The sequence below is a fragment of the Pleurodeles waltl genome, chromosome 2_1 (genome assembly GCF_031143425.1).
Source record: "Pleurodeles waltl isolate 20211129_DDA chromosome 2_1, aPleWal1.hap1.20221129, whole genome shotgun sequence".
Classification (NCBI taxonomy): Eukaryota; Metazoa; Chordata; class Amphibia; order Caudata; family Salamandridae; genus Pleurodeles; species Pleurodeles waltl.
In genome coordinates, this window is record NC_090438.1 from 104,886,127 (window position 1) to 104,904,641 (window position 18,515).

General features: G+C 42.5%; 1 protein-coding gene across 1 annotated transcript in view; it reads right to left on the minus strand.

Moving 5' to 3' along the window:
• Positions 1–18,515, minus strand: part of ABCB7 (ATP binding cassette subfamily B member 7) — a 607,823-nt gene that overhangs the window by 374,473 nt on the left and 214,835 nt on the right. The window contains exon 3 of the mRNA XM_069210993.1: positions 7,380–7,466. Within this exon, the coding sequence (XP_069067094.1) occupies positions 7,380–7,466 (87 nt within the window). The remainder of the gene's footprint in view (positions 1–7,379; positions 7,467–18,515) is intronic.

An 18,515-nucleotide genomic window follows, 5' to 3' on the forward strand; every position in this document is an offset into this window, starting at 1 on the left:
AGCGATGCGTGGGGTTTGCGTCGTTATCAGCAGCCGCAAGCGGGTGTTGTGTCATTTCTCCAGCCGCGATGTATCGATCTCCCAGCCGCAATGCAGGTGGAGCGATTCTAGCCACAAAGTGGGTAGCGCAGTTTTTCAGCCGTGCAGGTGATGCATCGAAAATTTCCCCACAATGTGTTCTATGCGTGGATTTCAGCCCTTGTTCTGCCAATTTCACCTTTCAAGGGCCCAGGGATTTGATGAGGCACCACTTGGCGGGCAGGAGTCTCAGCAGAGAGTCCAGGTGCTGGCAGAAGAAGTCTTTGATGGCCCTGAGACTTCAGAACAGGAGGCAAGCTCAGTCCAAGCCCATGGAGATTCTTCTCAAGCAGGACTGAAAACAAAGTCCAGTCTTTGTCCCCTTTCACAGGCAGAAGCAGCAACTGCAGGATAGCCGAACAAAGTACAGTCACAGGCAGGGGCAGCACTTCTCCTCAGCTCTTCTTCTTCGCAGAGGTTCCTCTTGAATCCAGAAGTGATGTTGAAGAAATCTAAAGTCTGGGGTTTTGGGTCCACTACTTATACCCCTTTCTGCCTTTGAAGTAGGCAAACTTCAAAGGAAAGTCTCTGTTGTTCACAAGATCCTGCCTTACCCAGCCCAGGCCCCAGACACACCCGGGGGTTGGAGACTGCATTGTGTGAGGACAGGCACAGCCCATTTAGGTGTAAGTGACCACTCCTCCCTCCAGTCTAGCTCAGATGGCTCATCATGATTTGCAGGCTACAACTCAGCTCCCTATGTGTCACTGTCTAGAGGAGATTCACAAACAGCCCAACTGTCAGTCTGACCCCGACAGAGAATCCACAAACAGGCAGAGTCACAGAATGGTTAAAGCAAGAAAATGCCTACTTTCTAAAAGTGGCATTTTCAAACTAAATCTAAAAACCAACTTCACAAAAAGATGTAGTTTTAAATTGTGAGTTCAGAGACCCTAAACTCCATATCTCTATCCGCTCTCAAAGGGAAAATGCACTTTAAGAATATTTAAAGGCAGCGCCCATGTTAACCTATGGGAGAGATAAGCCTTGCAACAGTGAAAAACGAATTTGGCAGTATTTCACTGTTAGGGCATGTAAAACACATCAGTACATGTCCCACCTTTAATATACAGTGCACCCTGCCCACGGGGCTACCTAGGGCCTACCTTAGGGGTGCCTTACATGTAGTAAAAGGGAAGGTTTGGGCCTGGCAAGTGGGTACACTTGCCAGGTCGAATTAGCAGTTTAAAAACTGTACACACAGACACTGCAGTGGCAGGTCTGAGCCATGTTTACCGGGCTACTCATGTGGGTGGCGCAATCAGTGCTGCAGGCCCATTAATAGCATTTGATTTACAGGCCCTAGGCACCTATAGTGCACTTTATTAGGGACTTACTAATAAATCAAATATGCAAATCATGGATAAACCAATCAACAATACAATTTACACAGAGAACATTTGCACTTTAGCACTGGTTAACAGTGGTAAAGTGCCCAGAGTCCTAAAGCCAACAAAAACTGGTCAGGAAAAATAGGAGGAAGAAGGCAAACAATTTGGGGATGACCCTGTAAAAATTACCAGGTCCAACAACAAGCAACTCACAACCTACCTCATGCTGCACCAGGTTCTAGACAACACTCAATCAGGATTTAGAAAGAACCACAGCACTGAAACAGCAATAACCGCAGCCACCAATGACATTCAAACGATCCTTGACTGAGAAGACACAGCTGCCCTCACCCTGCTAGACCTCTTGGTGGCCTTTGACACGGTCTTCCACAACACCTTCATAAGAAGACTCCACAAGACATGCATACAAGGATCTGGACTCACGAGACCAAGAACCTGATATGCAGAGTTCCACAGGGATCGTTCCCCAGCCCCAAGATGACACCGCTCACCAATATAATTCGATAACAAGACTTCCCAGTCATCTCCGCTGATGAAACCCAACTCATCCTCTCCCTGATGGACATCACAACCAACACCAGAACCAAATTCAACAACTGCATGACCATGGTAACAGACTGGTCTTCGGCAACAAGACCTTCCCATGGAACTCCACCTGGTGGCTGTCTGAGCTAGGACCAACACTCACACCAACAGACCATACAAGACGCCTAGGGATCAAGCTCAACATGACTACACAAGTCAATGCAGTAAGCACCTACTGCTTTCACATCCTAGGCATGAGGCAAAAGATCTTCAAATGGCTGCCACAAAACGAGACGGACCATAATGCAAGAACTTATCACCAGTAGGTTGGACTATGACAACACTTGGACAAGACTGAAGTGCTGACCTTTGGTAACCAGGCCTCCCTCTTGAACGACACCTGATGGACTGTGCAGCTCGGACCCACACCACACCTAAAGACCACGCCCGCAATCTTGGCATCATCCTGGACAGCAAACTCACCATGAATCGACAGATCAACACAGTCTCCCCTACCTGCTTTCACACTCTCCGAAAAACAGTGAAGAATCTTCAAAAGGCTCCCCAAAGCACAAGAAAAACAGTCATGCAAGCCCTAATCATTAGCCGGCTGTAGTAAGGCAAAGCACTATACACAGGAACCACCATCAAACTCATGATAAGGCTCCAGGCGATACATAACTCAGCAACCAGATTGATCCTCAACCTGGCCAAAAGGACCCACATCACCCAGTAGCTGAGGAACCTCTACTGGCTCCCCATCCAGAAAAGATGCCAATTCAAACTACTGACACACACCTCCAAGACGCTCTATGACCAAGGACCAGCATACATGAAACACTGCCTGAACTTCCACCAGTCATCCAGAAACGTTCACTCCGCCTCCCTCACACACCACACATCTGCCGTAGCCACAGCAGAGGCCACTCCTTCACCCACCTCGCTACCAAGTCCTGGAACACTATCACTCTCGACCTCCGACCAGCACCCTCACTGACAGACTTCAGGAAGAGACTCAAGACCTGGCTCTTCGACTGAACCCAGCATCCCAGCCCCTGGATACCCACACAGGTGATAAGCTGCTCTATAAAAATACTGATTCATTGACTAACTCTTCACGCCGGAATCTTCAAACAACTCCTACACAGACTACAGACCAGACTACAGACTCTCCAGAACACCACCTCAAGACTCATACTCAACCTCCAATGCCACACACCCCTCACACCAAACCTCAAGAAGTTTCACTGGCTCCCCATCCACAAGTATAGCCAATTCAAACTTCTCACACACATACAAAGCCCTACACAACATATGACCAGAATTCCTGAACAGCGCATACACGTTCATCAACTCGCCAGACACCTATGCTCTGCCTGATTTTCAGTCGCTCACAAGCACTGCCTCTGCAAAAGCAGAACAGGAGGTTGTGCTTTATCCTGCATTGCGGCCAAAACATGGAATGAACTCCCTCAACACATCAAAGCCTCCTCCTCACTTCTTGAGTTCCGCAAGAAGCTGAAGACCTGGCTTTTTGATTAAACGCCATGGGGACCACACAACTGAACACCCACTGAAGGGCCTGGACACCCTCACTGGTGATTAGTGGGCTATACAAATCAACATCACATAATAAACATAACAAAACAGAGCTGCTTACCAGCAATGGCGGGGTGGTGAAGAAGGCAGTAGGCCAGAGGGTTGGAGGGCCTCACCCTTTCCACAACCTCGGTATTGATGCAGGATTGGGTTTTGGGCTTGCTGTAGTCTGAGAGCAGCTTTGCATTCGCAGAAGTTAAGGCCTCTCACAAAGCCATGAAAAGTCTGGAATCCCTGAAACAATTTCTTTCAGGCTGCACACCAAGGTAATGTGTTGCAGCTGAACTTGTCTTAAACTGTTTCAAAGATGAATCAGCCTTCTCTCTGAACAGATTTGTGAGTTATAAGGAGAAGTCCATGAGCATGAGAAGTCCAGGAGCATGATTGGACGTCGGACACAAATCCTTAAGTTCTTAACCAGGCATGTCATCTGACAGCAACGGATACCCCTATGAATCTGGTGAAACAATCAGCCATATCTGGACCTGATAGGATGACTTGGCTAGATGCTGCCTGCCCATCCCTGATAAGGTCTCGAAAGTAGGCCTAAAGTTCTTGAAAGCGATTAGGGATTAGCGTGCCAGCCATATCCCAGAGAAAGTGATAGCATTTAGTGACTTCAGTGCCAGGGTCCCTGCTGCAAAGATCTTTTTGGCCCAGGCTTCAATCTCTTTCGACTACCTATCCGAAAGAGAAGTAGGGAAATTCCCAGGAGTTGATCTAGATGAAGATGAAACTTGGTGAACAAAGTTCTCCAGGGATGGGTGCTCTGACAAAAATAAACAAATAAATAAATAATGGGGGTCACCAGGAGCAGGACAACATCTCCTGGCAATAGTGCAGTTTACTGAAGATTTTTTTAGTTAGCCCATGTTGACAACACTAGATCTTACAAAGCCTCATTAAATGGGAGACGTGGATTAGAGTAAAGAACCTCCATGAGGATCTAGCCTTAGCGTTCACAGAGGGTAAAGGAAGCCTAAAATGTCCTCTGCCTTGCAAACAATAGAGTAAGAAGATACAAGGGGAGGGAGAGGACCAGCGATGGATTGGCAAATTCCAGTTCTGGAGAAGTGTCTATACCACTAGCTTCCGCTACCCACTGTAATTACTCAGAGTCCATACCATACAGGCCATACATGGAAAACAGTTATTCTAGTAATTTTGTGCCTCTCTCCTGGAACCTATGAACTGGAGGCTGGGAGCCTGAGGATGGCTCTGGTGCTTACATTGTTAGTTCTACAATAGGAGTCAGCCCCGGAGCTGTGGCAGGCGCTGGAGTTGGTGGTGTTGGTGTGGAAGGTCTTGCTGAAAGTGGAATTAATGCCAGAGGCGATGCCATTTCTAGAGGCAAAAAGGGGGCAAAGGGAGCCGAAGGGAACCCATCAACATGAACCAATATTGCATGCCCAGAGGTCCCATGGGGCCTGAAGACACTCCAGAAGGGGCCACTGCATGATGAAACACCTTCAACATGGCTTTCAAATACAGAGTCTGATCCACTGCAGGTGCTGGGAAGGTCGGGTACAGCTGTAGGATTAGCTCTGGGGATCGCATAGCCTGTGCTGTCTCTCCAGTGGCAACTGCTCTTGAAGGGGGAGGGGGCTGAATTGGTGAAACACAGGAAGTAAGACTTCCAAGAGCTCAGAAGTGAATGGAATAGCTTAAACTGCCAAGGACGGGATCCTAAAGGGTCAATGGGTCACAATGGAGAGTCTAGCTTTATGCAGGTAGGCCCGGAGTAAGTCTCACTGTCCAAGGCATGCCAGTATAAGCCGAAGTTAGAGTGCCGCAACAGCCCAGCTCAGAGGGTCAGCTGGCCAATGAGCGAGAAAATGGTGGGTAATCAGAGAACTGTATTTTTTCACCAATGTGTCAACCTTACAACATTGTGCGCTAATGAGCACTCTGGTGGGAGGCAAGATATGTGAAGCAGTTTATTATTATCTGCGCTTGGGGGGGGGGGGGGGGGGGCACCTTCTCTTGTAATGCTACTCAAAGCTTTCGTAAGAGAGGGGAAAATGTCTCAAAATGCACGCACGAAAAAATAGAGCATTACTTTAGCAGGCACAGTATTTGAAATGTCAAAGTTGGAAAATGGAAAAGGCATTTAAAAAAAGAAAGATTTTAAATCTTTAAGCATACAGGGAGTGCAGAATTATTAGGCAAGTTGTATTTTTGAGGATTAATTTTATTATTGAACAACAACCATGTTCTCAATGAACCCAAAAAACTCATTAATATCAAAGCTGAATATTTTTGGAAGTAGTTTGTAGTTTGTTTTTAGTTTTAGCTATGTTAGGGGGATATCTGTGTGTGCAGGTGACTATTACTGTGCATAATTATTAGGCAACTTAACAAAAAACAAATATATACCCATTTCAATTCTTTATTATTACCAGTGAAACCAATATAACATCTCAACATTCACAAATATACATTTCTGACATTCAAAAACAAAACAAAAACAAATCAGTGACCAATATAGCCACCTTTCTTTGCAAGGACACTCAAAAGCCTGCCATCCATGGATTCTGTCAGTGTTTTGATCTGTTCACCATCAACATTGCGTGCAGCAGCAACCACAGCCTCCCAGACACTGTTCAGAGAGGTGTACTGTTTTCCCTCCTTGTAAATCTCACATTTGATGATGGACCACAGGTTCTCAATGGGGTTCAGATCAGGTGAACAAGGAGGCCATGTCATTAGATTTCCTTCTTTTATACCCTTTCTTGCCAGCCACACTGTGGAGTACTTGGACGCGTGTGATGGAGCATTGTCCTGCATGAAAATCATGTTTTTCTTGAAGGATGCAGACTTCTTCCTGTACCACTGCTTGAAGAAGGTGTCTTCCAGGAACTGGCAGTAGGACTGGGAGTTGAGCTTGACTCCATCCTCAACCCGAAAAGGCCCCACAAGCTCATCTTTGATGATACCAGCCCAAACCAGTACTCCACCTCCACCTTGCTGGCGTCTGAGTCGGACTGGAGCTCTCTGCCCTTTACCAATCCAGCCACGGGCCCATCCATCTGGCCCATCAAGACTCACTCTCATTTCATCAGTCCATAAAACCTTAGAAAAATCAGTCTTGAGATATTTCTTGGCCCAGTCTTGACGTTTCAGCTTGTGTGTCTTGTTCAGTGGTGGTCGTCTTTCAGCCTTTCTTACCTTGGCCATGTCTCTGAGTATTGCACACCTTGTGCTTTTGGGCACTCCAGTGATGTTGCAGCTCTGGAATATGGCCAAACTGGTGGCAAGTGGCATCGTGACAGCTGCACGCTTGACTTTTCTCAGTTCATGGGCAGTTATTTTGCGCCTTGGTTTTTCCACACGCTTCTTGCGACCCTGTTGACTATTTTGAATGAAACGCTTGATTGTTCGATGATCACGCTTCAGAAGCTTTGCAATTTTAAGAGTGCTGCATCCCTCTGCAAGATATCTCACTATTTTTGACTTTTCTGAGCCTGTCAAGTCCTTCTTTTGACCCATTTTGCCAAAGGAAAGGAAGTTGCCTAATAATTATGCACACCTGATATAGGGTGTTGATGTCATTAGACCACACCCCTTCTCATTACAGAGATGCACATCACCTAATATGCTTAATTGGTAGTAGGCTTTCAAGCCTATACAGCTTGGAGTAAGACAACATGCATAAAGAGGATGATGTGGTCAAAATACTCATTTGCCTAATAATTCTGCACTCCCTGTATGTACAGGATACAGTTGAAACAGTTTTTTTCTATACAAGAGAAAACAAATCTTGAAATGTTTATGCACACATACAATTTTGTTTATGCATTTATAACACGTGTTTATAAGACTTACCCCATTTTTGGGATCAGAGTGGAGGTTTGCACCTGCAGTGCCGTGCCAGCAGTTCCTTTTATCAATAAAGGGCCACCTCGGGAAAGTCTGTCAAAGAAAACACAGATGTATGAAATGAGCTGGGAAAAATTAACCTACAGAGACAGGTGACCACTGTGAAAAGACATGCTTGGAAAAACAGAACAGCTTAGAGTGATACATTACATTTTAAAATGAGAACAGAAAAGTGAAAAAGATCTATTTTTGATAACCCCACATGGCAAAGACCAGAGTTTGTTGCAAAGGGATGTCTGAAAGCTGTCAAAGTGATCCTTGCCACTATCAGTATCCTGGTGATCAGCTGTAGAAATGTATGCTATATAGCTGCATGACAGAACCTCAATTAGCAAAAGAGTTTACCATGTTAAGTTTTCTGTCTTTCCAGTTTTCTCAACTCAGGCTAAGATTTTGTGATAGAAACATGCCTTCTACTGATGAACCCACTGAATGTCAAGAAAAGAAGGGGTCAGCCAGGACTTCCCCTCACGTGCACTGGAGCTTCTGCGTAGATGTCCACAGCATAGCTCGGCACGATCAGTTGCACCGGGGCAGGGCAGAGGGTGCAATTAAGCTTTATGCTTACTTCAAGTCTGCAGGCTTTTTCCAATTATCACCTGTGGACCTCGTGGTATGACTGAAAGCTGCTTCAAAAGCTTAATTTTGAGCTCAACTCTACAATACTGTGCACTCAGTGTACTTTGTACTGAGCTTTCGTGCAGGATTTCCTGACAACTATCTGCCTGAACATCCAGAGGCGGTATTAGGGATGTAGTACGTAAAGTAGTACTACTTACTTACTACAAAATGCAATTCACAAATCTACAAGTGTAAATCTCTGCATCCTCTTATTTCATTGGGGAGAGTCTCACACATGTAAATGTACTACTTATTAGTAAATGTGGGACATTTTTAGTGTTTCCTTGCTGCTTTTCACAGTGCTATCATTTCCTTCCCCTGTAACCTTGCCAAGCCACTATATTCGGTGAGGCTACCAGGCTAATTGAGTGCTCTGGAGGTGGGACTTGGAACAAATATGTGCAGGCCTGCGGCACAGATGAGCGCAGCGGGCGTGCTACTGGCGAGGCCAAAGGCAAGTCAGTCTGTACCCATTCGCATCCGGTCTGCGGCCAGTGCCAACCCCACTGGTCATTTTTTACCAGGTATTTCGCTAACTGATGAATTTCTAAAAAGGTTAAATGATAAATGACCCCACTGTGGTCACAGTCATGACCCCAGCCGCTTAGAGGGGTTGGTGTCTTGTATATATATGTGAAAAGGCAAGTTTAGTCTAAGCTATTCCTATGAGCCGCCTTCTGTTAATACATTTCTTGCAAGAGGACTGATTAATCCAAGTTCCCTCCCCACACATGCTAAAGAAGTACACCATCTTGTAATCAACCTATACCTTGATTTCCTGTTTGTCAGAGTCCTGGCTCCGACTTTGTTATTGCTCTCCCCCCTCCCCCAGGGCTATACGATCCTCAGATGTGACAGGGCAGAGGGGCGTGAGGGATGCTTAGCCATTATTTTTCGCAACTCTTTTCAGTTTAGCTCTGTTGAGGTGGACACCTTGAAGGGGGGTGAAAGTCTAGGCTTTTGTTATAAAATTAAACAAAATTAAAATTAAACAGTCCTTTGCCGTGAGTTTAATTTATCGCCTGCTGAGTTCAGGTTCCGGCTTTCTTGGAGAGGCCCCATTGCCTTTTCTGCTTCAATTTTGCAAATTTCACCTTATTAGGGGATTTTAACTACCACTTCAATGATATCTGTAATTCTGATGCAATGTGCCTCAGAGAGACCAACAATCCTAGGCCTTCCCCAACTAGTGGTAATGCCTACCCATTCAGCTGAGCACACCTTAGATGGTATCTGTCCCAGCCGTCCTTTGCTGGACTCAAAGGTGCCGGTAATCCAATAATGGCATAATCATCGACTGGTTCCTTTCAGACATCCAGTCCTACCACAACCTCCTCTCCCCTTACTGGAAAGCTTTCAGATGATCTCAATATGTTCAAACAGTGGATCACGAATACTGCCAACAAACTAGCGCCCTTAGGCTGCCCTGGCAAACGCCACTCAAACACATCTGCACCCTGGTGCTCCTCTACTCTAGCTGAAGGAAAGCTCTGCTGTAAGCAGCTCAAGAGTAAATGGCACCAGGCATACAAATCCGAGGACCTGACCAGTTTTAGGCTGGCCCAGAAATCGTATCATAATCTAATTAGGGAGACCAAGGTAGCCTACTTCACAAGCCAAGTTGAGCAGGCTAATTTTGACCCAAATAAAATCTTCCAAATATCAGCCCAAAGCTGTATCAAGAGATATCTCCCCTAAAAGATAAGATCTTCGCCTTTTATGATGATATCAACCTTACACTGTGGCTTTATAACCCCCTGTCCTGAATTCAGCCAGCCACAAGGTAAGCCAGCAACACCACATTAGTCTCCTTCCAGGAGATCTTCTTATCCCAATTTCGTCAAGCCATCCTTTCATGAAAGTCAGGCTCTCCCCTCAAGACCCTTGCTCCCCGGCCATTTTACAAAAGGCCATCAACACAGTTAATCAACACAGTAAATCCAGTTATCAATCAGTTATCAATCAGATATTAAACACCTCCATTTCCATGGCTGAAGTTTCAAAACCTGGAAATTGACAGCCGTTAAGCCTCTCCTAAAAAGCCCCTAGAAAAGACGTCTTCAAACTATTCTTCAGCATCTTCAAAGGATTGGCATTTCCCACCAGGCACTGGCCTGGTTTAGATCTTTCCTGACAAACAGGAAACAACTTGTAGCCATTGGACAATTTTCTGTGGCGGAGAAGAGATCAATAGTGTTTGGCGTCTTACAAGGCTTGTCGCTCAGCCCTGTGTTATTTAATGTCTCTATGACTCCTTTGACATCTTTGATAGCCACCTTTGGAATTGCTGCCACATCATATGTGGATGACACACAATTGATCCCATCTCTTGACAAGAACTCCTTTGGGCCTGAGAGGAATTTCAAGAACTGGTTTGCAGTGTTATCTGTCGGATGAAAAAGAACCTTCTAAAATGTAATACGGATACAACAAAATTCTCTTGTTCGGAAAAACAAACCTGTTATCCCCAATGCAGTGGTGGTCTAACTCTGTCCCCCTGGTCACCTGCAACAGCTGAAGTGTCAAAACAAATCTGGGATTCAAATTCTATCCACCCAAATTTTCTTGCAGTGGCTGGCATGTGTTTCACATTGACCAAATCTCTAAAAAAATAATAATACTTTGACTTCCTTCCTCTAGCGCAAAGATAAAACAGTTGCTTTTGCCTTAACTTCCAGACTTGACTATTGCAACAGCCTTTATTGCAGGAAGTTCAAAGCAGTTGCTTCCCAAACTTCAGATGGTACAACATGCTGTTGCCAGACTGGTGCTTAAACTCCCCAAACAGAGTTCAGCATCTGAAGCACTTAGAAGACTGCACAGGCTACCTAGAGGAGGGACTTATTTAAGATCCTCGTTCTGGTGGTCAGAGCCTTTAATGCCACTTGCCAAAATACCTCACTGCCCGGTTCAGTTACCACAGGTCTGCCAGGATGCTCAAATCTTCTAACGCCAATCTTCTAAGATCTCCACCTTTCAAGATCCAAATCCTGGAGTGGGAAGTCTTTTATGGTTTTAGGTGCTAAAGCCTGGAACCAGCTTCAAGGTCCACTTTAATCTATAGACAATTAAGCCAGTTTTAAAAAGAGTTTGAAGAGTTTGCACCTGACAAACTGTTATTCATTAATCTAGTTGGGGCCTTGGGAAGTCTCCCTAGTTGTACAGAGTACAGGTTTGAGTCGGCATCCAAGTTAGCATCACGATGGTCGCTTGTGAGTGACAGTGCACTCCACTAATGCTATATTCATCATCATCATTATCACCACCATCAGGGAAGTGGTTGGAAAAAAGGAATACTTACTACCAAATGTGAGGTGTTTAAGAAAGGAGTAAGCCTATTACTATTTACAAACAGCACTCCTAAAGTTACTACAGCCAAATACGACCCACAACAGTAGTAAACATTCTGCAGCTCAGACCCCACAGAAAATAATGGAAGCAATGACTTAAAATGGAACCACATAGGCAATAGTGTTAAAATAAATGAATTTATTTTGACTTTATAAAAAAAAATATATATACACAAGTTTAATGTTAAAGATATAAATGTATGAATACAAAATAATTTATGATAAAATATGTTAATAGTTTTTGATTTAAAAAACAAATTACTTTTTTTATTCAATTATTTTATTTTATTCTATACATAACGTTTTGTAATTTCTAATGTATAATACGTAAATATAAACATTTTACTCTAGGTGGTATTGTTATTATGTTAAAAAAAAATATTTTGATATATTTAAATTACTAATTTACAATTAAGTTCATAGTGCTGACATATTTCGTACTACAGTTAAAGCAAATATATAAAATTAATCTACATTAATTTTTAACATAAAAATACATTTCCAATTTTTTTCTCCAAACTTTACCATCTGGAGTTTTCCACCTGAGAGGCAGAGAAATATGCTTACATGTGAATTTATTTACTAGCAGTAACTTCACACCAATACCCTAATTTCAAATAAATATTTAATTAATTTAAACATATTAAATTAAAATTAATATTTTGATATTCACCTAAAGTAAAATCTTTGAATTTACATAGTGTGTAAAAAACGACAAAGGAATGTATTGATTTGTTAAATTAGTTACATCTATTTTTAATAGTAATTGTATTTAAATATCATTATTGTAGTATTGCATACAAAGTGTCCATATTTTTAAAAAGTTGAATTAAATTAATTTATTTTAACATAGGGTTTGATTTTAAGTCCCTGCCTCCATTATCTTCTATGGGGGATACTGCAATACCAGTGGCTGGCCATGTGAGGCGCTGGACTTAATTCATGAACAGGGAACTATCAGAGATGTATTTAAGGTTTTAAGTAGGAGTGAGCCACAAAGAGATAATTGGCATGTCCATTAAAGTTCACCAGTGAAAAGCAGATAAAGGAGTAAAGGAGTAAAGGAGAATGCTTGGATGAATTAGGCAAGGAAATAGAAACCACTTAAGTAAAAAATCAAAATAAAAAAGGTGTTTCAGACTCATCAAGCCGAAGTTATGAAGGCAAACAAAGAACTAATGCACAGGGCTAATAAAAAAAGGTTAAATATGAAAGCAGCTTTAAAAACGCATATACATATAGGAAACAATGCTTGCAGTCAACAAGAAAAGCATCAAACTGTTTTTGAATTTGTGGAAATTTGTATTCATTAGTCTTTCAATCTGATTAACTTCTACTTTCTAACTTGATGCTTTTCTCAATCAGTGACAGTTGTAAAGTACGAGAGAAATGTGCAGCTCAACCTGTCTTAATATACTTTCATTTATAGAACAGATACAGAGCTCCACATGGGGCTTCGCTCCAAGAAATAATAGCTGCAACAACTTTAACTCATCAACCACCAAATTCATCAAGCCCAGCAAATTGTGTGAAGATCAGGTGGGCTTGGAAAGTGGTGGGCTTAGGTGCCAGTTACTGTTTTAGTTATTTTGCAGATGCTGGAGTTTGCCCATCCTTTTTTCCTTACATGCATAAACCCCCATCAGCCCCTTACACTTCCGTCTCCCGCAAAGGTAAAGTCTTTGGTAGATAACTTTTAGTTGTGGCTTAAGCATTTCCTCATGTGTGGAAGCTTCACTGAACAAAACTGGGCCAATAATATTCCTATGAATGTAAGGAAAACCCCTGAAGACATTCACGCTGTTGATAGCTCACCATTAACTTTAAGACCGATACAACAGGCCTCTTCTCCATTGCTAGTCCCATCTGGGACTAATACAGAAGTGTCATCTTCTGACCTTATCTCAGATAATTATGCTGTAACTTTAGAATTCCTTTGCTGCAGAGGCATGATATGTATGCCAATTGGTCTATTTGTACAATAGTTTTGTCAACACAGTTTTGTCACATATTGGTCACCAAATGATGAAACACAGAACTCTACAACCAATTTAATAGTGGACCACTGTAGTATCACTCCTTTTCTCTAGTTTTTGATAAGCCTAAAGTGTGTTCCCTTCAGCCTCACAGAAAATAGGCTAATGATATTTCAATCAAACCTGGTACTATTGTGTCTTTTATACGTATTTCTTCCTAAACTGAAAGAGGAGAGGCTACATGGTTATTAACAGAAGAATTTACCTAACAGTTTGATTGTACCATCTTCATCACCTGCTGTACCACATTTGTTTTTTAACTCAATAAAGACCAAGATCTTCAATCTTACATTGATTATAGGGGCTTACCTCAGATTACCATCGATTATAGATTTGCTTTTCCAGTTATAAAAGGCATTTTGCAGTCAGTCCATGGAACATGAGATTTTACAAAACTTGATCTATAATGTATTTATAACGTTTTGAGGAAAGGCATAAGCGGAAATCTGCTTTCAATGTACCACTTGGGCTTTGTGTAATGCCATATGGGTTTTGCAATGCTCCTGCCATTTTTTAACTTTTTATGGATTCAATATTCACAGATGTCTTAACTCAGTCATCTGTATTACTCTGCTTGGATTACATTCCAGTGTGCTCAACAACTCAGGAGGGATATCAAGAAAATGCAAGTTTGAAGTGTATACACACAGCAACTTTGTTTTTCTAACAAACCATATCAAACCAAAGTGTTAGTTTAAGAAGGAAGTAAAGTATTTAGGGTTTAGACTGAATGCTTATGGCCTTGCTATGCAGTCTCAGAAGGTATCCGCTATTGTTGATTGGCCATCACAAATTGATTTTAAGGAGAATTAAAGTTTCACTGGGTTCCCAAACATTTATTATTAGTTTATCAAGAATTTTGCTGAAATAACTAGTGATAGAGAAGGAGATTATAAAGAAAGGTTTCTAACAGTGGCAATCAAATTGAAAGGGATTTTAAAAACACTTAAATACTTACTGAAACATTAACATTGTATAACTGTGACCCTTTTAAGAAGATTACTGTGGAAACAGATTCCTTTCTTGCAGTTGGGGCAGTTATATTAAAGAAAGACGATTATGAACAAGCCATCCTTTTTTTTTATCCAAGGTTCTATAATATTCAAAACTTTAAAGTGAACCCTTAGCCATCAATATCTTGTACTGAGTGAAGACATCAGTTGATGGCTACTAAAGAACCAGTCTGCATTTGGACTGACCATCAGAATTTACAGTGTTTGCAAAATTTTCATTCTAGATCATCATCAAGCTACATGGCCATTTATCCTTCCCCTGTATGATTTATTTATCACCCATATTCCAGGCACAAACAATGTGTTGGTGAATGCCTTGTCCCACCATTATACTGAGTCATAATTTACTTATGATTAGCCTATAAGTGTGTCTCAATGCATGGTTGGTAAAGTTCACTCTCTCAGACAAAGCTGAGAAGGCTTCTGTACAGGTGGATGCAAAGGAACTGGAAAATCTTGTTTTGAAGATCCCTCTAGTTTGACAAAATGAACTGCATTTCAGCCAACAATCTATTTTTGTTCTGATTAAGGAAACACCTGGATGTTATGATAAGTGTTGCTACACAGCCAGTTGTGGTCATAGAAGAGTGAAAACAATTGTACACTATGAATAGGTTCTCATCTGTCCTTTCTGTGCCCCACATAAATCCTTACATTCCAAGCCTTTTGGGCAACTGAAGTGTTTACCAGTAGCACTTGATCCTTGGCATACAATTTTAAAGATTTTAGAACTAATTGTTTTTTAAACTAGCCCTCTGGCATAGTTTTACAAGGTCTGGATTCCGAACCCATGGGTGCAGAGCAGGAACATTGAGATCAGTGCACCAACGATTGGAAGACATGATTGTATGACAGAATCTTACACCATCAGAAGGATACTCTGTAGTAATCATCACTGAAGACATCTTGACCATTCTTCTCCTTTGTGGTGCAGCAGAAGAAATGACCCCATGTTTGAGTGATATTTTTCCTTATCATGGGTTGCCTCAAACTATAATTTCAAAAAGAGATATACAGCATCCGTCATGCTTTTGGAGAACTTAGGGCCTGATTTAGAATTTGGTAGATAGGTTACTCCGTCACGACTGTGACTGATATCCCATCTGCCTTATTACGATCTCCATAGGTTATAATGGGATCGTAATACATTGGACAAGATAAAAGACACGCTTGTGACAGAGTAACCCCCTCCGCCAAACTCTAAAATAGGCCGTTAGTGTAAGGCATTGCAAGTGGTACAAACTCTATATTCTGGTTATCATCCACAGCCAACTGGGCAAACTGTCCAAACAAATCAATGTTTGGAGTAATACATGTAGTGATAATGTAACCGAAGCTCAAGACAATCGATTTGTCTGATCGCAGAATTTTCCTATAGCAGTGCATCTCGTAGTGCCAAAGTCGTTTCACTTTACTTTTGTGTGCATGGTTTTCATCCCAGAGATTTTCCTTTTACTCCTTGTATTGATCCTTTGGTTTGCACAAAAATGGATTATTTAAATAAGTTATAAAAACACAGGCAACATGTTTGTGAAATCTTAAGGCGTTCTAAGGTCAAAACGAGGGGAAAGGCAAATAAATTCAGTTCAGTTCTTTTTGCTCATAAGAGGATGTTTTGACCGTCATCTCATTTTCTTCCTGTCCATACACTGTCACAATTTATTGGGCCGTATGCAATAACTCAACAAATTCATCTTATAGCCTTTCAGTTAAAACTGCCTTGTACTAAGAAGATTTATCCCAACCGCAGCCATGTTTTCCTGCTCCTCATCAGTGACTTTCACCTTAACCTCAGCAAGTTACGGTACAAGGGTAACCAGAATGAGATTCAAGAAACTGGATCTATTCTGAAATTTCAAGGTCATCCTCAACTTCTCATCCATTGGAAAGATTATCCTTCTAATAAACATTCTTGGAAAAACGCTTCTTCAGTTCATACACATTTGTTTGTTCATCAGTTGTTTAGACAGCATGATGATAAGCACTGAGCTTCAGGAGAGGGACACAAAAGAGGGAAGAAGCACACTTTGCACTGCTGGTCAGCTTATTTCAGAATGCCATGCTCAGCATATGGCTGACCATACTTGCCACAGGGGCAGCTCTGGCATCTTTTGTTTCGGCTCAAGGTTCATAGTGTGACAGTGGGACTCTGGGGCCTAGCACAAACTGAAGGATGTCAAAGTTGGGCTTCTTCCCCAATTACTAAGTTAATTCAATGACTTTCTAAAAGAAGGCATGGACACGTCTATATAAACGATCCTTTCTCAGATGGTAGTTTATCAATACGATGTTATAAACGGAAAGGGGGAAAATGAAATATGGTAATTTCCTGTGATGTCCATTCCTCTTTTTAAATGATATATATATGTAATGGAGGCTATCACAAGATTAAGATGCTTTGCAATGTATTTGCTTATTTTTTCATCATATTCTTCACCCCCTTGCTACCATTTTTGTCCCAGATTTTTGCTTATAAGAGTTTTATTTTCTGGATTACTCATCTGAAATTCTCTTGCTTGGCTCTTTTCTCCTCCCTGGTGGCAAAAGGGAGTTTAGTGCCTTGCTTATTTTTTGTCAGTAAATGTCAGTCACCAATCAAGAGCTATAAGGCTGTAAAGGAGACTTATTCCTACTATCTGGGACACTCTTAAGGAGACCGGTGACAGTCTACCAATACTCTTTTGTGCAGGGTAGCACAGTGGTTACTTAGAGGGCTTACCCTTTCCTTGGACAATCAAGAAGAGTTCTTAACAGACCTTCTTAGCATTCAGTCCTTGACAGTCACTTCATTGTGAATGTCTTGCGAGTTACTTCAGTTTGGAGATGGCCCCAGTGCTACTTGGTGTGAGAGCTATAATTATACACAGAAGAGAGCAGCCTGAAAAGGACATTTAAAAAATCGGTAAAGAAGTCCGAGACACTGGATCCACAGCCACTGTATAGAAAAAATATGCAAAAGTGGGAAGCAAAAGACCCCACTTTATTTCAGTTCCACGCCCTTCAAGACCTCGGGAGTTCTCAGCAGAGTACTCGAAAGACTGCTGTGTAACCACAGCTGGTGTCTGCCTGACAGCCAGTCACCCAGAGTTGAAGGGATTTCACCTTAAGTCTGCACTTTGTTGGAGGAGCTGAGGAGGTCTGCTGAGAGCCTAAAAGCCTGACTGGAGAGGGACAGAGAGAGAGAGGGAGGGAGAGAGAGACCCAAAGAGACAGAGAGAGACACAAAGAGACCGAGAGAGCGCGCAAAAGAGCAACCCAGATCCCCTTGTCCAAAAGACATCCAGACGGAGTGGAATACTGAGACTGAGCTAGAAGCAACCCATGATGAGTTCCCTTGATCTCTCATACCAGGTTCTCAGTGAGAAGGACTTTGTATAATCACCTGTCAGCCTTGATTGTTGCTGCAACTGCTGTACATCAACTTTAACTGGACCAGGGCTGCAACTGTCTAACTGGTCCAGTCAAGGCGGCCAATGCCATGTCACTATATTGGCTTGACCATGACTTCAACTATCTGCTTGGCTCAGGCGGAGAGCCCACTGCCATGTTACAATATCAGCCATCTCAAGGCTACCTCTTTGCTCCACATTCTTAGGGCCACTGCACTGCAAAGATAGGACTTGTATGCTCAAAGCCATGTCTGGCTCATGTGGCAGCCCACGAGGTGGCTCTCGTTCAAAACTGCAGCATACCCACTTGTCCAGTAGGGATAAAAAGCTTGAAAGCAGTCGACCAAGTGTGTATATGACTTGTGGGAACATTAGAGACTGACCCTGAGCCCAGTTCATGCCGCTGCCATCACTAGTATGCGGGCCAGCCATTAGGGGGCAACCCAGAGTGTATTTAGAGCATAAGAGGGAATCAGGGTGTAGTGCCAGAAGGGGAAGGAGATACCATGGCCAGTCACTTGTACCTTACATTGACTTGTGTAGCATTTAAGACTGCAGTATGATTAAAATATTTTTTTCTTGCAAGAAGCACTTGGATAAACAGTTAAGTCTGGTTGATTGGTACGTTCTGAGCTTGCCCACCTCCACACTACCCAGTGATATAAGGAAACTT